Genomic DNA, 22,380 nt, shown 5'->3' with positions numbered 1-22,380 from the left:
CGTGGCTGTCATCCTGATAAACAGATTTTCTTAAAGGAAACTATAAACCAGAGCCAGACTTACTTTCTTGCGCTGAGGGAGGGGAAATAAAAAAAAGCAGGCATGGTTAATTTCCCGCTAGCGGGAACGATCTGCCCCAGAAGTCACCAGCATCCCTCCACCCCCGGTCCTACGTCTCCCGTCCCCGACCGCCTAGCTATAGGGGGCCGAGCTATGGGTTAGTCTCGCCCCCGTTCATGCTCTTCAGCCAATACCTGAGAGGATCGGAAGGAGGTGGCGCTACAGCGAGGACCACACCCCGTCCTTCGCTCCCTCTCAGCTAATCGTTGCTGGCGGGGTGTGGACTTCTCTGTTGGCCCCACCTCCGCGGCTCTGGGTAATTTAGAGCCGCGCGCCGGGCGGGAATGTAAGATGGCGGAGTAGCAACGCAAAGCGCATGATATTGAGTCTCCGGCCGATTTCGGTTCCGGTCTCTGCAGCAGCCGCGATAGCTTAGCGGAGCGCTTAGGGTAGTTGGCCAGGATGCCGAATATCAAAATCTTCAGCGGCAGCTCCCACCAGGACTTATCTCAGAAAATTGCTGACCGCCTGGGCCTGGAGCTAGGCAAGGTGGTGACGAAGAAATTCAGCAATCAGGAGACCTGGTAAGGACTGTGTTGGGACCCCGACTAGACCTCACCTGCCCAGGCAGTGGAGGATAGGAGGGATGGGGTCGCCGCTGGAGCTCAAACAGACTGGGGGATGGGGGAGAGGGTGCAGCTCTGTGGCTAGCCTACCCCACGGTGTGTTTCCGTTATTTTGCCTCACGCAGGAGGGTCACGTTCATTCTTACCGTGCAGTGGGGTGGAGTCAAAAGATGGAGCATGAGGCGAAGCTTCTGCATTTGAGGGCGAGGGCTGGGGGACCCAATAGATAGCGACTGCGTAGAGCGCCGAGAGGGGACCGACGCTTAGCTTGGGCGGTAGGGACACGTGGCTTGGCTTTGCTGTTGAGCCACACAGGCTGGATTGGGTTGCTTCAGCTCTTGGGCTAGCTTGCATTTGTAGAGCCTACCTGCGTACTGAGCTCTCCTGGTCTTTCTTCTCCTAGAGTCCAAGAAGCAGCTTTTTAATTCGAAATGGTGTTGGTCTGTCCGGCTTGGTGTTGAGGGAAATTGACATTACGTACTGCAGGCGCCAAAATTATCACGACTTCCCTTAGATCAGCAAGCGTTGGCTTTTCTCATCTTATGAATCATCTACTTGAGTAATCGGAGGCATAAAAATCTAGTTGATTGGTTAAAGTGATGCGTTGACTCTGCATCCTTGACAGCATCTCGGCTTGAGCCCTCCAGAAAATCTAGGAAACCTCAATTCTGGAATCTTTGACCTTCCCCAGTGCGACTAGTGGTACAGATCATGCAAAAGCGTATTTTTCAGTATCCGAGTCCACTGGACTTGGCTACTTCTTTAAGCTCTGTGTAGGGAATTTAGGAAACAATTTTATACTTGAATGTTAAAGATAATTGAGGACAGGTAATGTAGTGGAAGACCAGGATTGGACAGTGCATTGCAACTTGCGTTTTTTCCATTGCCTTGCCTGTAAAACTTGCTTCCTCTCCCGACTTACACCCTCTGCCGGCACAAGGGGACCGTTTTAGAGAGAACTTGGTTACCTGATTACTTCAGTGCCTCTTCTACCTACATGTGGGATCTTCAGTTTCTGATAGGTGTAATGTGTATTTTGTTGTTGCCCTATTGATTAAATTAGAGCCCTACCTACAATCCTACAGATCTGTTAAAGGGAAAGTTTTCACCTAATAATCAAATAAGAATATCACGAATAGTTTTTCCTAAATGCTTTTGCTTTTTTGCCTTCTTTGGACTGATTTCCAAGTGTAACTCCCCTTATCTCTTTTAGACCCAGCTGATAAAATAATGTTTTCTATAATGGACAGCTTCTTCCCCAATTATTGTGCTGATTGTGATGCAAATGATAGTGTAAACACTGCCATCTGTAACCAGGCAATACCTTAGTTAAAAGAGGCTTACAAGCTGCTGTCTTTAGATTTTTCCAAAGCATTATGGCTCATGGGCCTTAATAAAGAATACAAAACAGGACTAGACTTTTGTGATTGGCAATATAGCTAGGAGACAAGAATGTTTTTCATTTAGAGGTTTTCTGTGGCCTTTGTGGATATTTAATCCTTTTCCTATGCGTGTAGGAAAAATATGAAGGCATGAAAGCTTTATTTTCTCCTTGTGTTAATCCTTCTGCCCTCTGCATAATGCAACACCCCAGAACTTGAGGCTACATTGGGAGAGGAGAGGGGGAGGACAACTTAGTTTTCTACTGATTGATTTCTATTAAGTCCAACATGGATAATTGCTGACTGGTTAGATTTCCTTGTTTCTGGCTTAATCATTAGCTTCTTGGTTCCTAGATATTCTGAAACCTTCATTGAACAGAATCACATATGTTTTTTATGGAGTTCCCCCCATTTTTGTTTTTCCTATAATGAAGAAATGATAACTGCTTCCTATAACTGCTCCCCCAGGTGACTCTTGGGATCAAAAGGTCATGGACAAGGCAACTCAATAAGTGCTGTGTGTCATCAGTTGGGGAACTACGGAGCCTATTCTCAAATAAAACAATTTTGGTATTACCACAATTTGGCAGAATCTCAGGGGTTGATGCTCTTTTGAGCAGAGTAGCTTTTCTTCTAAAATAAGGATCATCCTTGGCTGTCTAGTTATTTATTTTGAGATGGTGTCTTCTCTGTCACCCAGGCTGTAGTGCAGTGGCGCGATCTTGGCTCGCTGCAATCTCCGCCTCCTGAGTTCAAGCAATTCTCCTGCCTCAGCCTCCCAAGTAGCTGGGACTACAGGCATGCGACACCACACCCAGCTAACTTTTTTGTATTTTTAGTAGAGGCGGGGTTTCACCATGTTGGCCAGGATGGTCTCAATCTCCTGACCTCGTGATCCGCCTTGGCCTCCCAAAGTGCTGGGATTACAGGCGTGAGACACCTCACCCAGCCATATTTAATGTATAGTGAATGCCTAAAATGTGCTAGTTTCCATGCTAAGCATTTAGTATACATTGTGTTTAATCCCTTCAAAACTGTCATGAGGAATAACTTTTACTATCTCTATTTTATAGAGAAGGGAACTACAATAAGATACAGAGTAACTTGCCCAGCTCTGGGTATTATTGTTCTTTTAATTTTTGCTGACAACATCTATTACCTGGCTTTACAAACTTAGATATACTAAAATGTTGACTCTATTCTCTTCAATGTTGATAGATAATTTCGGTTTATTTGGTTACTCTGTATTGGCTGAGAGGAAGAAGACTTGAACTTTGGTTGCCTAGGATTTTCCTGAAAACTGTATCTTCTGATTGTGGTTAGTTAATCCCATGTATTTTGCACATGCCAATGTCTCCATAATCTAAATTCTTCAGATTTTCTTAAGAATACTATCAACAGTCGGGTGTGGTGGCCCATGCCTCTAATCCCAGCATTTCGGGAGGCTGAGGCTGGTGGATCACAAGGTCAGGAGATCCAGACCATCCTGGCCAACATGGTGAAACCCCATCTCTACTAAAAATACAAAAGTTAGCCGAGTGTGGTGGTGCGTGCCGGGTCCCAGCTACTCAGGAGGCTGAGGCAGGAGAATCACTTGAACCCGGGAGGCTGCAGTGAGCCAAGATCACACCACAGCACTCCAGCCTGGATGACAGAGCAAAATTCTGTCTCAAAAAAAAAAAAAAAAAAGAATACTATCCACTTTTTTAGATTCACTTTCGGTGTTTCTTGATATTCCATGTCTGTTGGATATACTTATGCCTGACCTTAAAGAAAAGGCAAAGAGAAGTTAGTTTTCTCACTCATCAGATAGACATAGCTAGTCCTCTTGCCTCTCCAGAACAGCTAAGAGAATGATTGGCCCAAAGCCATTTGGAGAACACTCCATTAACTAGAGGGAGAGAACAAGGAGTATTACTCTCTAAATTGCTGAACTAGGTTTTTCCACTTAATAGACTGTGTTAGGGACAAACAGGTTTTAGGCACAAGTGTTTTTCTCAGTCACTTCCACTGTAACTTAGACTTAGAAGAAACCATAAGAAGAAGGTTAAGATTTTTAGAGGACTTGTTGAACCAAGCTGTATAATTGGAGTGCAACTCATGGACTTTTTAAGACTTTGGCAAAATCTGTATGTTATAGTACTACTATAGAGAAAGATTGGTCTTAAGAAGTGAAATTAGAGTTATACACAGTAAAACAAGGCCGTGTCCTACCTAGTTTACTTGCACCACTTTATTTTATTTATTTATTTTCTTTCTAAGTTTCTCTACTTTTATTTTGTTTTTGTAAGATCTTTTCAAAAGCACCACCGTTTAAAAATAGTTAAATAACTTTTTCAAGTTATTAGATAGATGGCTTATAACAAACATCCTTCTATGGTGAGGGTAACTTTTAATTTTAAAATGTTTGGCTTTGGGAATAGCTGAGGTGCTGGTTGATTATTAACTGATATAATAACAAAAATGGTACTAGCGATTGTATTGGGTGGTAAGCTGATAAGTTATTTTTGTTTCTTTTTATTTTTTGTTTGATAAGTGATTTATAAGGAGTTATTATTCAAGCCTTCTGTGATGTTAGAATATATATATTTTTAAAATAACCACCTTGGCTGGGTGTGGTGGCTCACACCTGTGATCCCAGCACTTTAGGAGGCCGAGGCAGGCAGATCACCTGAGGTCAGGAGTTTGAGACCAGCCTGGACAATGTGGTGAAACCTGCTCTTTACTAAAAATACAAAAATTAGCTGGGCATACTGGCGCATGCCTGTAGTCCCAGCTACTTGGGAGGCTGAGGCAGGAGAATTGCTTGAACCTGGGAGGCAGAGGTTACAGTGAGTGGAGATCACGCCATTGCACTGCAGCCTGGGTGGCAGAATAAGACTCTGTCTCAAAAATGTAAATAAAAATAAAATAAAATAATCACCTCTTACTAAATCTACATATTTATCAGATGCTCTTTGATGTCTTAATTAGCATGATTAATTAGCATGATGTCTACATTAAAATGATAATTTAATTTTTAAGTAATACCTCACCTGCTTTCAAGAAAGGATTTGAAGTATGTTTGAAAGTCACAAGTACAAACTGTTAAGGTAGGTATCATAAGCGTTATACAACCATGGACTATAGTAATTGAGCCAACAATTTGGCAAAAATGATTACTAAGTTTAGTGTTACTTTTTTCTTAACTGTATCCCTTGGCTTCCTGACAGCCAGAGGGATAAAGGCATATGCAGTGGATTATGTAGTTTTTATTTCCATAAAGTTCTTTAGAAACTTCCAGGCACAAAATCCTAAGAATTTTATGGGTAAGACCTTTAAATACTTACTGATATTGAGGTAACATCGTGCACAATATAGCAATTTTGTGGGCAGTTTTTATATTGACTGATAGTTGAGGCATTTGTAAAGGGAGATAAGCCGCTGTCATCTAAGAATGTTGTTTTCTGGGCTTACTTGATAATGATAAAGCTTTAAACACATAGCAGAATAGTTAGCTTGTCCCATATACTATTTGAGATCAATTGCCAAACTGCATTCGTACATTAGTTCTCCAACTTTTAATTAAACAACCTGACTCTGGCAAGTGAATGTCTGGAGCACAAATATTCTGTGTTCTTGACTGAAACAAGAGCCATAGGCTTCTGATACGTGATTGGAAATCAGTATGCTTCCTGACTTTCATTCTCCTCCAGAGAAATGGAGATTTTGGTTAAGGAGCTGATATATGGAGAATGAATGTGGGCAGTAAATTTTTTTGTTTGTTTTGTTTTGTTTTGTTTTGTTTTTTGAGACAGGGTCTCACTCTGTCACCCAGGCTGGAGTGCAGTGGCATGATCGTGGCTCCCGACTCCTGGGCTGAAGCAATCCTCTCACCTCAGTCTCCACAGTAGCTGTGATCACAGGTGCTTGCCACCATTCCCAACTCATTTTTAAATTGTTTTGTAGAGAGGAGATCTCTTTATGTTGCCCAGGCTGGTCTCAAACTCTTGGGCTCAAGTGATCCTCCTGCCTCTGCCTCTCAACCACAAAGTTGTTTAACATAAAACATAAAAGGGACTCTTTTAGCCTGAAATCTCTCAAAGGGCAGAGCTAGTAGTAAAGAAAGGTCTGAAAAAGTGTCAGAAGTCCTTGAAATGAACACTGCCTTTCTTTTTTTTTTTCCCGAGACGAGTCTCGCTGTGTCACCCAGGCTGGAGTGCAGTGGCTTCATCTCCGCTTACTGCAACCTCCACCTGGGTTCAAGCAATTCTACCTCGCCCTCCTGAGTAGCTGGGACTACAGATGTACGTCTCCATACATAGGTAATTTTTGTGGTTTTTGGTAGAGACTGGGTTTCACCGTGTTGCCAAGGTTGGTCTCGAACTTGGGAGCTCAGGCGATCTGCCTGCCTTCACCTCCCAAAGTTCTGGGATTACAGCTGTGAGCCACTGCTCCCTGTCTTAAAAAGGGTTTATCCTAAACTAGTGCATTTTCTTGTTTGTTCTGGCTGCCAGAAATCTCAGCTTCCCTGTTTTTAACTGGTTTCTAGTTTGATTTTTTTTTCTTGCTTTTATTTTTGTTGCTTTACAATATCAACTAACCCCATTTGTCTTTTGTTTTTGAGATGGGGGTCTTCCTGGGTTGTACAGGCTAGACTTGAACTCCTGGGCTCAAACAATCCTCCTGCTTCAGTCTCCTGAGTAGCTGGGATTATAGGCGTGTGCCACCACTCCCAGCTTCCTTTCATCTTGGGTTAGAAAGGAATAAATAAGTAATCATCTTCTATGTCAGCTTCTTCTGGCAATAGAATTGCCTCTGTCAGTTTTTATAAAGTCCCTTTTGGAGTGCCCCTTGAAGTTTTCTTTGGGGAGACAAGGGTAGGTGAAAGTGATCCTGGCAGACGTAGGACAGTAGGTAGTTCCTGAAACCACACAGAAGATAGTGCTTAGAGTGAGATAGAAGTATGGATCTTTTATTTAATAACTGTATTATTGTCTTTTGATTTGAACTGAAGTTTTTCTCTTACTCAATAGGGATTGTCAGCCATTCTGATCTACTTGTCTATATACACACTTGCTCCCCTACTTGACTTAGAGGATTAATTGGGAATGTAGTGTTTGAGGTATCACTAAGGTGATTTTAAAAATTTTTTAAATTGATTTCTTTTTTTTTTTTTAGACCTGGTGAACAGGAATTAAAAGATTATTTTTTTTCCAGATGATAGGTTTTTCTTGGTAGAGACCAAGTGTGGGTGTTGAAACTTTTGTGGTAAAATATAGCGCTACTTCATACTTAGAGTAACTTCCTAGGGAGTTACTTAGTAATTGGACCAGAGTACAGTTAACACAGAATGAGGGCAAGGACCACATTTTATTCACCATTGTTTCCCTAGCACCTAGTACAGTGATGAGCATATGAACATTTAATATTTATTGGGTAAATTGCCAATATGGTAGAGGTGGTACTGTCTTCTGTTAAAGTGTCATTATAGTACAGCAGTGATTCATTCCTTGTGATATTTCTACTTCTTTTGCTATTTATGGACTCTGTAACAACAGGTGATGCATCAAATTTTATGTATATTACATGTACCTGTATGAAATGAGATACAGGCCATCTACTAAAATTATGGTTCGGTTATTTATAAGTACCTTAGACTAACATGTGCCAACTATTCCATGCATATTTTACATGTATGTCACATGGTAATACTAGAAAATATTACCATAGAAAATGGTAATATTTGTAGAGTGCACTGGAGTAAACTGAGGCAGTGAACTGCTTCTGGTATAGATGCTTCTTCAGAGGATCTCCTGAAGTTTGGGAGATCAATATCCACATGTAGCTGTAACCATTGACAGCATACTAGTAGGGAAGCTATTCTTCTTAGACCTTATTGTCTGTAGAAGTATAGCAAAGTCATCCATCAGTAGCCACGGGGGATTGGTCCCAAGACGAAATCTGCAGATGGATCAAGTCCCTGATATGAAATAGTGTAATATATGTATATATGTGTGTGTGTGTATATGTATGTGTATAGATGTGTGTGTGTGTGTGTGTGTGTGTATATATATATATATATATATTTTTTTTTTTTTTGAGATGAAGTCTTGCTCTGTCACCAAAGCTGGAGTGCAGAGGCATGATCTCGGCTCACTGTAGCCTCTGCCTCGCAGGTTCAAGCAGTTTTTCTGCCTCAGCCTCCTGAGTAGCTGGGCCCACTCCTGGCTAAGTTTTTTATTTTTTTGAGACAGAGTCTCGCTCTGTTGCCTAGGCTGGAGTACAGTGGCACTATCTTAGCTTACCACAAGCTCCGCCTCCTGGGTTCAAGCAATTCTTCTGCCTCAGCCTCCTGAGTAGCTGGGACTACAGGCATGTGCCACCATGCTTGGCTAATTCTTGTATTTTTAGTAGAGACGAGGTTTCACTATGTTGGCCAGGCTGGTCTCTAACTCCTGACCTCAGGTGATCTGCCTGCCTAAGCCTCCCAAAGTGCTGGGATTATAGGCGTGAGCCATTACACCCGGCCATAAGAAATAGTGTAATATGATCTATGCACATGCTCCTTTATACTTTATTTTTATTTATTTATATTTTGTAGAAATGGGATCTCACTGCATTAACAAGGCTAGTTTTGAACTCCTGGGCTCAAGTGATTCTCCTTCTACCCTGCCCTCCCCTTCCCCAAAGTGCTGAGCCACCATTCCAGGCCCTCCCATATACTTTATTTTATTTTATTTTATTTTATTTTTGAGGCAGAGTCTCACTCTGTTGCCCAGGCTGGAATGCAGTGGTGATTTCAGCTCACTGCAATCTCCGCCTCCTGGGTTCCAGCAATTCTTGTGCCTCAGCCTCCCTTAGTAGCTGGTACTACGGGTGTCTGCCATCATGCCCGGCTATATTTTTGTATTTTTACTAGACATACATGGTTTTGCCATGTTGGCCAGGCTAGTCTCAAACTCATGACTTCAAGTGATCCATCCACCTCGACCTCCCAAAGTGCTAGGATTATAGGCATGAGCCACTGTACCCAGGCCCCCTCCATATACTTTAAATCATCTCTAGATTACTTATAATACTTAATGCAATGTAAATATTATGTAAATAGTTGTTATACTGTATTATTTAGAAAATAATGACAAAGAAAAAAGTCTGTACATGTTCAATACAGGTGCAATTTTTTTTTCCAAATATTTTCAATCCACACTTGGTTGAATCCATAGATACGGAAACTACAGATATGGAGGGCTGACAGTATAGTGCTTTAAAATCTATTTCATGTTGTCCTTCTTTCCTCATTGTAGTGTGGAAATTGGCGAAAGTGTACGTGGAGAGGATGTCTACATCGTTCAGAGTGGTTGTGGAGAAATCAATGACAATTTAATGGAGCTTTTGATCATGATTAATGCCTGCAAGATTGCTTCAGCCAGCCGGGTTACTGCAGTCATCCCATGCTTCCCTTATGCCCGGCAGGATAAGAAAGATAAGGTAGGAGCAGAATCTTATTTTTTGAGCAGAGGAAGCAGGAGCACTTGCTCCAAATCACAAATAAATTCCTAAATTATCAGATATATGTTTAGGGGGAATTTTAAAAATCACCTTTTCTTAGGTGTTACCCTATCTTCAAACAATAGAAATGTAATTGGTTTATATAAAGCAACACATTTATAGTCTGTATTTTATTACAGTCATACATATATAACTTTCAGTTAGCTCAGTGGTATTTTTAATTGTATCAGTAAGACTAAGCACCAACTCCCCTGGAGTATGTTTTTTAATTATGGTAGATCTTCTCAAAGTGTAAGATTGGGGTCCTAGCTGTGACCTCTTCATAAAACTTGAAGTCTGTTACGTGAATACTTGAACTCATAGATAGATTAGATTAGATTAGATAGATGGACAGACAGACAGACAGACTATATATATATCTCACCTTATCTGGTATATTAGAGGATAAGGCATATACATAAAACTTTGCAAGTCTATTGTAATTGATGCCCAATTTTACAAACAATGCCTCAAAGAAGATCAGATATTTTTATTCCAACAGAGTATAAGGTAAAGGGCATGGATTTTGCTGTTTTACAGTACAACAAGTATGTTTTATTGGAGGGGTTTATAGTTGTTGGAAAGTTGACCTCCAGATGAGTACGGTAGTGTTGTAATTTACAAAAGAAACTATAATATCTATTCTATGATGTATCTTTAAACCTTGACACGTTAGGTGTTAAAGCTTTACGTATTTATGTGTTGAAAGATATGTTAATAAAATTATTTTTTAAAGTCTGCCTAGTTTGAATAATTGAGCATTGGAAACACTTGAATAGAATGAATATGTGTACATTAAGAAAACAAAAGTTAGAAAGGTATTTTCTTTATTGATCGATGTATCCTGATTTGGAAAAGTGATGTTCCCCTTAATATTTGTCCTAGATTATGATCTATTTAAAGTCAATGACCATGTCTCCTATGAATTTCTGGGTACCACAGTGCCTTTAACATAGTAGGTATACAATAAGTAGTTTCTTGGGCAAATGAATTGTTTTTCAAATTGGCTTCTTGTTTTTTTCTTTTCTTCTCCTCCCTTCCATTTAGAGCCGGGCACCAATCTCAGCCAAGCTGGTTGCAAATATGCTATCTGTAGCAGGTGCAGATCATATTATCACCATGGACCTCCATGCTTCTCAAATTCAGGTATCAGGGGAAGCTAAATATTGGTGTTTGAGAGGTGGAAGAAAAGGACTGATAATGCTGAAGACTGCAGAGAAGCCAAAAATTATGCCCAAGTACATCTGTAATAAACTAGATATCAACAACATTTTAAATATTCACCTTAAGCATACTGCATGATCTTAGTCATTTCAGTTGGTTAAATAGGGAGGCAGTTTAGTTTTATGGAAAGAGCATAGGCTTTGGGATCAGACCTACTTTGAATAAAGGCTCTGGTATTTGCTAGCTTTGTAAGCTTGGGAAGTTTACTTAACTTCTCTGAACATAAACTTTTTCATTATTGTGAGTATCAAACATTAAATTCATAATATAATGCCTGGTCCATGGCAGGTACTCATAGATAGGAGCCGTTATTGTTAGTTATCATTCTTTTTTTTTTTCCATCTCAGCTCCAGGTAAGGTTAAATTAGTTATCATTCTTATTCCCCTTGAATATTCATGGTCTTAAATTTTTTTTTTTTTTTGAAACAGAGTCTAGCTCTGTTTCCCAGGCTGGAGTGCAGTGTGCAGGATCTTGGCTCACTGCAACCTCTGCTTCCTGGGTTCAAGTGATTCTCCTGCCTCAGCCTCCCAAGTAGTTTGTATTACAGGTGCGTGCCATCATACCCGGGTAATTTTTTTGTTCCTTTAGTAGAGATGGGGTTTCACCATGTTGGCCGGGCTGGTCTCGAACTCCTGACCTCAAGTGATCCGCCTGCCTTGGCCTCCCAAAGTGCTGCAATTACAGATGTGAGCCACTGTGCCTGGCCTCATGGTCTTAAATTTAGAGCCACAGACATTGAAACCTACTTTTCAGCATAAACCCCAAGTAAGGGGTGTGGAATATCACCTTTATTTTATATTTTTTTAAAGAAAATTTTCAAATCATTATCATTTGAAGCTTGTGGGAATTCAGTGAGGTACATTGGACAGGGATTGTACTCTTTTATAGAAAGGAACAAATTTTATGTATTTAATTGAGAAATACAACTAATTTGTATCAATTAGAATTAGAACATGGATCTCCTGATTTCTAGTTATTCATTGTGACCATTTATTATAAGTAGCTTACACTAAGTTTATATACCATAGCATCTCTAACTGGTTTATCCATTAGCTTTTACTCATTAACAAATCAGTCCAACATTTAGTGGCATAAAGCAGTATTTACTAACTCACTGAGTCTGCATGTTGACTGGGCAGTTGTTATGGTTTTGTCTGAACTTAGCCATTCTTCACAAGAGCTCACTTACGTTCCTATGGTCAGTTGTGGGTTGACTGAGGGCTGGCTTTGCTGATCTTGGCTGGGCTCTCTCATACAGCCCAGATTCAAGGAGGCTTTTATAATCTACCACAGTGGGCCTGCCTTCCCATCAGTTTGAATGTCGCAGTAAGTCATTCTCTGAGCAAGTTACTACTTTTGTGTTGCCACTTATAAATGGAAGAGAAGGAAAGTGAGGCAGAACTGATCTAGCTTCTTTCTACAGGGCTTTTTTGATATCCCAGTGGACAATTTGTATGCAGAGCCAGCTGTCCTAAAGTGGATAAGGGAGAATATCTCTGAGTGGAGGAACTGCACTATTGTCTCACCTGATGCTGGTGGAGCTAAGAGGTATGGTTGAAATTAGTATTGTTCCCAATGTACTGGGAAAATCAGATGGTTGTGTCACAAAGTGATGTTTTTCTATCCAAGTGGCAGTTTTTAAGTATTTTTGAATGGATGTGTGTAGCTAGGACATGGGTTGAATATAATTTTATCCTCTCCTCTTTTACTGTCCTGAGTCACTACTTGGAAGACAAGACAAGACAGAAAAATCATCGTATTATGGACTTGACAATAACTCATGAGTAACTTGGCACTACCAAGCTAGCAATACAGCTATAAACCTTTTGGGAAGGGTAGAAAATGTGGTTTTCTAATGAATAGCAGCTGCTATTGAACCACATATTGGTGGGAAAACTCACTTTTACACCCCTCTTATAATGCTGTTGGCTAGATCATTTTGATCCTTGGGATTAAAATATGAAGCAGGAAGGAAAGTAAAGTATGATGTTTTTATTTAAAGCCAAGATCTTAACATTTTAAACAAACTGATTGCCAGGGATTGCCAGTTACAGTGCTTTGCAGTTCACACGGTGCAGAGTAAGAGCTCTTGATTTCCTTAGTGGATTACTCGTTAGTAATGCATTCAAAAGTGTGACACATGTTTTTTTTGTTGTGGAAATAGAATGAAGAGCTACAAAACACAGATGATTAGGAAGAGCTAATTCAGAACTTTCTAAAAGCCATTCAAATCTTTAATGACTGTTTCTCAACAACCTCTTTTATTTCAATAACTTCAACAGAACTGATAAGTTGAAAACTTGAGTTCTGTTATCCAGCCAGATGTATGGCTTGGTGAGTCCCATGTAATTGCTAGATACCATCTGTAATGCTAGAGACAGCCTAAGAAACATCCCCCCAACTAGTAGTTGTCATACTTAATTTGTCAGTCATTATTTTCATATCTTTCCATGGGACTTAGAAAATAGTCACATTTGAAATAGGCAGGATTTTCTTTCCAAAGCTGGGTAGACAACTTATTGCTACCTGATTATTTATTTTTGCTTTAGAGATGGGGTTTCTCCATGTTGGCCAGCTGGTCTCAAACTCCTGACCTCAGGTGATCCGTCCACCTTGGCCTCCCAAAGTGCTGGGATTACAGGCGTGAGCCACCATGCTTGGCCTTGATTATTTTTTTCATTATTATTGTCTTATAGTGATGGAGTATTTTCCAATTGAGTGTCTATCACTTCTGTCTTGGCAGGGTTTGGGGAGTAGGTAGAGATCCCTGTGCGATTTTGATTTGTACAGTAGTTCTCTTAGGTGTAGGAAGTTACTTTTTCTAGACCTTTTTATGCTTTGTTGGTCACTGAATTTGTTGGCCATTGAGTATGGGCAGTTTGGGATACTTGAACTAATTGGTCATGCATTTGCCTCGGATAAGTAATCATTCCAAGCAAATTGGTTACCATTGATGTTATGTGCGTATGCAGTAGTAATGGAGAGTGCAGGGTATGGTTTGTTTAGATCAAGGTACAAATGTTACTTAGATTATGGTTCAAACCTTATTACGTGGTCACAGGTTCTCAGTTAATCCAGCAAAAACTCATATGACCATAGTCACAAGGGAAACAGGACAAAATGCTATAGTTTGTTCAATTCTACATTAAAAAACAGGACAAATCCCCAAGCACAGGCTGCTTCGCACATGATGGAGATGGCACAGCGGAGCATGAACACACATGCCACTGGAGCAGCTCACTGTCATTTACACTGAATGGATTTTTGTTTGAATTATGCGGTACTTTGTCAAAAGACAAATTTGTCTTCTATCCTACCTTCTAGTCTGGTTTATATTCTCTTGTAATAAGAAAAATAAGAATTCTCTTTGATTAGAAGATCCTTTGGACTGAATGGTGAGATGCCCAGCTTGTCTAGGTAATTGGTATAACTTTCTATCTAGCAATTGTAAAAGGAACTCCCAAGCTTGGTGTCCAGGTACAGTTGACAGTGACAGTTGATGGATGTTTTGCCAGCAGCACTGAGGGAAGTGCTGAGCTCACGGGCATTGGAACAGGCTGGATGCTGCTCCTTTCCTGCCAGTCAGGTTCTCTTCTCACTACCTCCCCAGTCACGGTCTTCCATGATGGGAATTGGGACAGTCTATATACTGCTGGCATTAGTTAATTCTTTCCTCATTCCTTCTGCTGCCAATCCATTAAATAAACATGTCTTAGCATTATACTGCTTTCCTGGACTGTTGAGGGTGTCTGTCCTCTACTCAGAATGAATACTCATCTAAGTTTGAGCAGTACATTCATAAGCTTCTGTGGAGATATGGAGGCATTGGTTTATAAAACCCAGTTTGTGATATTTGCCTTTGAGAAGTCAGTCAATGATAGTTGCTTTCTTCCAGCCCTGGGAACTATTGGTTTCAAGGAGTGTTCTCCTCCCCAAAACAAGCCCGTTCTTTAGTCCATTTCTTTTATCTTAGAAGCCACACATACATATGAACACCCCCTGTTTTGCAGAGTGACCTCCATTGCAGACAGGCTGAATGTGGACTTTGCCTTGATTCACAAAGAACGGAAGAAGGCCAATGAAGTGGACCGCATGGTGCTTGTGGGAGATGTGAAGGATCGGGTGGCCATCCTTGTGGATGACATGGCTGACACTTGTGGCACAATCTGCCATGCAGCTGACAAGTAAGTGTGGATTGGTGGGGCTGGTAGTTAGAAGGAGGAAACTAGCAATTGCTGTCCGAATGTCTTCAGTCTGCTGATTCCTTTTGGAACCAAACTGAGGGGATAAGTAACTTTAGGAGATTTTTTTTTTTTTTTTTTTTGAGACGGAGTTTCGCTCTTGTTACTCAGGCTGGAGTGCAATGGAGCGATCTCGGCTCACCGCAACCTCCGCCTCCTGGGTTCAGGCAATTCTCCTGCCTCAGCCTCCTGAGTAGCTGGGATTACAGGCACGCGCCGCCATGCCCAGCTAATTTTTTGTATTTTTAGTAGAGACAGGGTTTCACCGTGTTGACCAGGATGGTCTCGATCTCTTGACCTCATGATCCACCCGCCTCGGCCTCCCGAAGTGTTGGGATTACAGGCGTGAGCCACCGCGCCTGGCCGCTTTAGGAGATTTTTATCAACCAAGGCTTAAATTATAATACACAGAAATTGCTGAGTATGCTTATTTTTTTTAGATTTTCTTAGATTTTTTTCAATTTGTATTGTATTAAACTATATATAACAAAATTTGCCATTTTAACCATTTTAAGTATACAATTCAATGATATTAACTATGTTCACAATGTTAGATAACCATCGCCTGATTTCCAAAGTTTTTTGATCACCCTGAGTATTCTACATGCAATTTTTAACAAGTTAAAAAGTAAACATCCTGAGCAGATAGGCGTGTATGCTCATATTTATATTTTAAGCTAGAACCCTTGGTCTTACTTCTCAACTGCCTCTTTTAGTGGCTATTTTCTTCATGTTGCTTCTTTTTTTCACTCGAATCCCATGACAGGTTAATGTTTATATAACTTGTCATCTCTTGCCTGCACTGTTCTAAATTGCCTCCCCACTCTGATCTCCGTTGCCAGTTACCGTTCTCTTATCTCCCTACTCTCTCTCTCCATGCTTGCTAATCTTCCTGCAACTGAGTTTTGATCCCATCACTTACAATCATCAAGATTTTACATGGCCCCTCATTACTTTCAATCTAAGCCACTATGAGCAGCATTGTTTCTTAGAATGGTATTTTTACTTTTGTTTTTATTTTGAGACATGGTCTTACTCTGTTACCCAGGCTGGACTGTAGTGGTACAATCATGGCTAACTGCAGCCTTGAAATCTTGGGCTCAAGAAATCCTCCTGTCTCAGACCCTGAGTAGTTGGGACTACAAGCACGTGCCACCACACTTGGCTAATTCTTTTTTTTTTTTTGTAGAGACAGAGTCCCACTCTGCTGCCCAGGCTGTCCTTGAACTCCTCGACTCAAGGAATTCTCCCGCCTCAGCCTCCCAAAGTACTGGGATTTCAGCTGTGAGCCACAGCTCCCAGCTCTGAGAATGGTTTCTTTAAACTTTCTTGTGTCTGTGCCTTGCACAGTGCCTGGCACGGAATAGATGCTAAAAAATATTAGGGTGCTGAATGATTCTTAGTTTGGGATTCTGGAGTAAACATTCATAAAACCCATTTCATTCTTGTACAAGTAAGGGAATACTAGTCGCTATAACAGATCAACTCCCTAACATGATAGTTTCCTTCTTGTCCATGGCACACTCCAATGTGAGTATTCTTGTTGGACTCATTTTTTCTAACCAGTAGTTAGGAGCTCAGACTCTTTCAATCTTTGGTGCTGTATCTTTTTTTTTTTTTTTCGAGACAGAGTTTCGCTCTTGTTACTCAGGCTGGAGTGCAATGGCGCGATCTCGGCTCACCGCAACCTCCGCCTCCTGGGTTCAGGCAATTCTCCTGCCTCAGCCTCCTGAGTAGCTGGGATTACAGGCACGCATCACCGTGCCCAACTAATTTTTTGTATTTTTAGTAGAGACGGGGTTTCACCATGTTGACCAGGATGGTCTCGATCTCTTGACCTCATGATACACCCGCCTCCGCCTCCCAAAGTGCTGGGATTACAGGCGTGAGCCACCGTGCCTGGCCGGTGCTGTATCTTTAACATGCGCCTTCTAAGATTACCTTGGAAAACATTTCAATTTTAGCCAGCCAGAAAAGGAAAAGGACACAGGATCACCCCGGAAGATTTTTATAAGCCCAGCCAAAAAGTGGTGTACATTATGTCTGCCCACATTTTAATAGCCAGAATTAAGCCACATGGCCACACTAAACTATGTGAGGGAGGCTGGGAAATGTAGTTCAGCTATGTGCCCAGAAAGAAGAGGAAGTGAATTTTGTTAAGTGCAGCAGTCTGTGCCGGAGTCTTTTTACACTAATTCAAACCTTTCAGATAAGTTCTTAGTGCAGTTCTTTCTCAATATGGACTGAATTGTATACTCTCCAAATTCATATATATGTTGAGGCCTAACCCCAGTGTGATGATATTTGGAGTTACCCTGGCGGGGGATGTATTTAGGATTAGATGAGGTCACTAGGGCAGAGCCCTTACAATGGGATGAGTGCCCTTACAAGAAGAGAATGGTGGAGAACTTGCCAGCATTTCCCATGTGCACACACGCATACACACACACGCACACTCACAAAGAGGTGGCCACTTACAAGCCAAGAGAAGAGGCCTCAGCATGAAACCTACCTTGATCTTGGACTTCAAGCTTCCAGAACTGTGAAAAATTTGTTTCTGTTATTTAAGCCACCCACTCTATGGTATTTTCTTTTCCTTAAAAAAAATTTTCCCCTAACCCACTGTGCCTTATATTTTTTTTTTATTTTTTTATTTTTTTCCACATGGTATTTTGTTATGGCAGCCCAAGTAGGCTAATATTACTGCTCCCTGACTGAAATTCTGTCAAGTAAGATGAATACAAATCAACTTTTTTTCCCCTCTAGACTTCTCTCAGCTGGAGCCACCAGAGTTTATGCCATCTTGACTCATGGAATCTTCTCTGGTCCGGCTATTTCTCGCATCAACAACGCATGCTTTGAAGCAGTAGTAGTCACCAATACCATACCTCAGGAGGACAAGATGAAGCATTGCTCCAAAATACAAGTGAGGATGAGATTCACGCAAAACAACACTTTACTAAGTGTTTAGGAGCTGGTTACTTATGTTGAATTAGGTCTCTGGATTCTGAAGATTTCTTTCTTTAGTGAAGGATTTAGTCTTGTCATCAGAATTTGTGACCCAAAAGTTAAAAATCACCTGTTTCTTTTCCTTTTTTTTTTTTTTCTTTTCAAACTGCCAAGTCTCAGGAAAATCACCTGTTTAAAAATTTAAATTGCTAGACCTCAGAATCTCTGGAAGATGAAGCCTAAGATTCTACATTTTAATAGACTCTCCCAGCGATTCTGATGCGAGTTAAAGTTTTCAAGTCCATACTTTACAGTACGTGTTTGTCTAACTCTTAACTTTCAGCCTCGTAGAGATAATGTGAAACCTTTAAACTGATTGCACATTTCTACCAACTTTAGCGTTTCTCAGTGTGCTTTGGACCTAAGGTTCTTATTAAAATGTAGATTCCTTTGCTCCATCTAAGACCTATAAACCAGAGGTCCTGGAACCAGTATTTTAAAGTAATTCCCCAAGTAATTGTTAGGCACTCAAGTTTGAGTGCTCTTGCACTAAAAGAACAAGGCCTTGCTTACTTAAAAATATTTACATTAATCTATGAGCTTTTTGAAATTAATATGTATAATTGGAGGATTATCATTCTTTTTTTTCCTTTTTTTGAGATGGGATCTTGCTCTGTTACCCAGGCTGAAGTGCAATCAAAGCTCACTGCAGCCTCGACCTCACAGGCTCAGGCAGTCACTGTCTCAACCTCCCAAGTAGCTGGGATCACAGGCGTGCACCACCATGCCCAGCTAATTTTTTTGATATTATATGTAGAGACAGTGTCTCCCTATGTTGCCCAGGCTGGTCTCAAACTCCTAGTCTCAAGCTATCCTCCTGTGTCAGGCTTCTAAAGTGCAGAGATTACAGATGATACCATTCTTAAGGATTTTTTTTTTCAACTTAGTCTTTTTTTTTTTTCATTCATAAGGATTTTTAAATGCCAACACACTACCATTTTATTTTTTTAGACATGGTCTCACTCTGTTCCCCAAGCTGGAGTGCAGTGGCCTGATCTTGACTCACTATAGCCTCGAACTCCCAGGCTCAAGCAATCCTCCTACCTTAGCCTCCCAAGTAGCTGGGACTACAGGTATACACCACCACCAACCCCGGCTAATTTTTTTTTTGTAGAGACAAGGTTTCACCATGTTGGCCAGGCTGGTCTCCAACTCCTGGCCTCAAGTCATCTGCCCACGTTGGCCTCCCAAAGTGCCGGAATTATGGGTGTGAGCCACTGCACCCAGCCCTAAGTGGCTATCTTAAAATTGTTATGAAGAGTAGCTGAGTGCAGCCTCATGATGGGGAAATAGCACAGTGTTGCAATTTTAAGAGGAAGAGCACTTGTCCGGTTGCTCATCAGTGTCTGCAAATTGGCCAGTCATCTCTGACCATATTATGTTAACCTAATTTCCTTTCTTGCCTTTCTAGGTGATCGACATCTCTATGATTCTTGCAGAAGCCATCAGGAGAACTCACAATGGGGAATCCGTTTCTTACCTATTCAGCCATGTCCCTTTATAATAGAGTAACTTGTGAGGCTTTTTGAGGAAAAAATCCACCCCACCCCTTGTTTTCCCTTGGTATTTGATGACAAATTCAGCAGAAGACCCAGCTTGCTCCAGTGTAGCTTTCTGCATCCCACATCAGGTATATTATAGCTTATCCGAAATGGGGAAAGACGGATTGAGATTAGCTGCTGGGACTTCCTACCTGCATTATCTCATTCTGGCTTCCTTGATGATTTTGTGAGCCTTGCAGCTTTAACCATAGCTCAGCTGCTGCAAGATTTCAGACTTTTGAGGATGTTGTGTGAGGGTGTTTGACTGTGATTGGGGAAGCTCAGACTACTTTGCATGTGAATGCTTCAGGGTTTTCTTTGTTGAGAACTAACAACAAAGCCAACCCATGTGTGACCAGTTCTCCCCAAGGTCTATGCTACATTATAGCAAGAGCCTTGGGTAACCCCAAACCTCGTCCTGATGGCTGAGCACTCTGTAAGGCAGGAGCAGGTAGCTCGACTTGAGCAGACATTGTCGGCGGGGGGTGGGTGGGGAAGTTGGGGGGTTGAGGGTGGTTGAGCGGGGAAACAGCACAGTGCAGCAAATGTTTCTTGGGAGGAAGAAGCCTGATCCATCACCATCTGCTTGACTATGTAGCTTGGATTCTCCTTTGTACCTATTCCTTTTGATTTGGCTTTACCTTTGTCTATCTTGATCCTTTCCTGGCCAAATATCCTCTTGGGCCCAAATGAACATTGTACCAGTCTTCTGGAAAGCAAACATGCTTCCTACTATGTAATCGCCAACATTGACATTAGATGATGTGCTGTAGCTTGATATTCCTTAGCCTGCTGCCACTGAGGCAGTAGGTTTTAGGTGGTATCGTAGTGCCTTTTGATTAATTTAAGTATATAATTTTCATTTTCCTTCTTTGGATCTATTTGGCCTCTCGAATGAACTGAGATTCCTGTTAAAAAATATTAATGTTATTGTTTCTTGTAGAGGAAACTAATAAAGTGTCTGTATCTGTGTGATTTGGGGTCTATATCATAATCTGTATTGATCTCTCTGCTAAAGCTTTGGTTTAGACGTCTACTGTCCAATGATTGCTCTTACTTGTTTTCAAACTACTTTAGCTTCATTGTTAAGCCAAGAGAAGACATTGGCAGCTTTATTCAACTGTAAGACTTAGATGTCTGGAGTTTACTGAGAATGTGATAGAGTGTAATTCTGTGCAGTATACCTAAATTATAGCATGTATAACACGTGCTGGATCTCTGATTCTTATTCCTGAAGATCCAAATTAGGTATTTTCTTATGGGAGTAGAGTTTCTATGATTTATTCATTTTGAACTAATTTTGCCAAATGTGACCATTTCCCTCCATTCATCAGTAATTGACATATGTTTGGCATTTACTTTCTTTCTTTTTGAGATGGAGTTTTACTCTTGTTGCCCAGGCTGGAGTGCAGTGGTGCAATCTCAGCTCACTGCAACCTCTGCCTTCTGTGTTCAAACAATTCTCCTGCCATGGCCACCTGAGTAGCTGGGGTTACAGGCATGTGCCACCATGCCCAGCTAATTTTGTATTTTTAGTAGAGACGAGGTTTCACCATGTTGGTCAGGCTGGTCTTGAACTCCTGACCTCGGGTGATCTGCCCGTCTCAGCCTCCCAAAGTGCCAGGTTTACAGGCATGAGCCACCATGGCGGTCTTAAAGAGTTTCTTGGCCCATCATTGGAAAGCTACATACCTCTAGAGCTTCTTGAAGACAGCTTCCTTATTTTTGAAACCCAGGTCTACTTTTGCTTATTTTATTTTTGCTTTTGTTGGATATTGGGATATCTACTTTACAACTACCTTTTTTTTTTTTTGAGACGGAGTTTCGCTCTTGCTACCCAGGCTGGAGTGCAATGGCGCGATCTTGGCTCACCGCAACCTCTGCCTCCTGGGTTCAGGCAATTCTCCTGCCTCAGCCTCCTGAGTAGCTGGGATTACAGGCACACGCCACCATGCCCAGCTAATTTTCTGCATTTTGAGTAGAGACGGGGTTTCACCACGTTGACCAGGATGGTCTCGATCTCTTGACCTTGTGATCCACCCGCCTCCGCCTCCCAAAGTGCTGGGATTACAGACGTGAGCCACCGCGCCCGGCTCAACTAGCTCTTTGACAGAAGTGATTCAGGAGGGACTAAAGTAAACTATGAAATGCATGCCTCTAACCCTCTAGACCTCTTTAGATCTTTGCTGTGGGAGAAGCTGATGTGGAGCAGCAATGCCTTCACTTGCTGATCATGCTATTTCCTAAAGTATTGGATCAGTGGGTCAGGTCTCGTTGTTACAGAATATTTTAACACTAAGATCTCTTGTGGGCCCCTTTGGGTCATTCATTTCCTAGGACGAGGTTTTGAGATTATTCAAGAAAGTCCCAATCCCCAGCTTTGATCCCTGTATCTGGAGAAGGCCAGCATTCTGTTTTCTGTGACACACACCAAAGTGTCATAAACACCTCTAGGGACATTCTTTTTTTTCTTTTTTTTTGAGACAGAGTTTCACTCTTATAGCCTAGGCTGGAGTCCAATGGCACGATCACAGCTCACTACAACCTCTGCCTCCTCGATTCAAGCGATTCTCCTGCCTCAGCCTCCCAAGTAGCTGGGACTACAGGCGCCCGCCACCACGCCTGGGTAATTTTTTTGTATTTTTAGTACAGATGGGTTTCGTCATGTTGGCCAGAGTGGTCTCAAACTCCTGACCTCAGGCCATCCACCCACCTTGGCCTCCCAAAGTGCTAGGATTACAGGCATGAGCCACCACTCCCAGCAAA

At 41.5% G+C, this 22,380-nt stretch overlaps 1 protein-coding gene across 1 annotated transcript; it reads left to right on the top strand.

The window, feature by feature from the left end:
• Positions 1-386: 386 nt before the first annotated feature.
• Positions 387-20,589, top strand: PRPS1 (phosphoribosyl pyrophosphate synthetase 1). The gene is made up of 7 exons (XM_012451684.2): positions 387-644; positions 9,355-9,538; positions 10,646-10,744; positions 12,247-12,371; positions 14,834-15,007; positions 17,831-17,990; positions 19,485-20,589. Exons 1-7 carry the CDS (start codon positions 523-525, stop codon positions 19,575-19,577), a joined length of 957 nt encoding a protein of 318 aa, XP_012307107.1. The 5' UTR covers positions 387-522; the 3' UTR covers positions 19,578-20,589.
• Positions 20,590-22,380: the final 1,791 nt, after the last annotated feature.

Source organism: Aotus nancymaae, unplaced genomic scaffold (genome assembly GCF_030222135.1).
Source record: "Aotus nancymaae isolate 86718 unplaced genomic scaffold, 86718_ANA_hifiasm-v0.15.2.pri h1tg000004l, whole genome shotgun sequence".
NCBI lineage: Eukaryota > Metazoa > Chordata > Mammalia > Primates > Aotidae > Aotus > Aotus nancymaae.
Note: the sequence above shows the minus strand (reverse complement) of the source record. Positions and strands in the feature narration are given on the sequence as shown.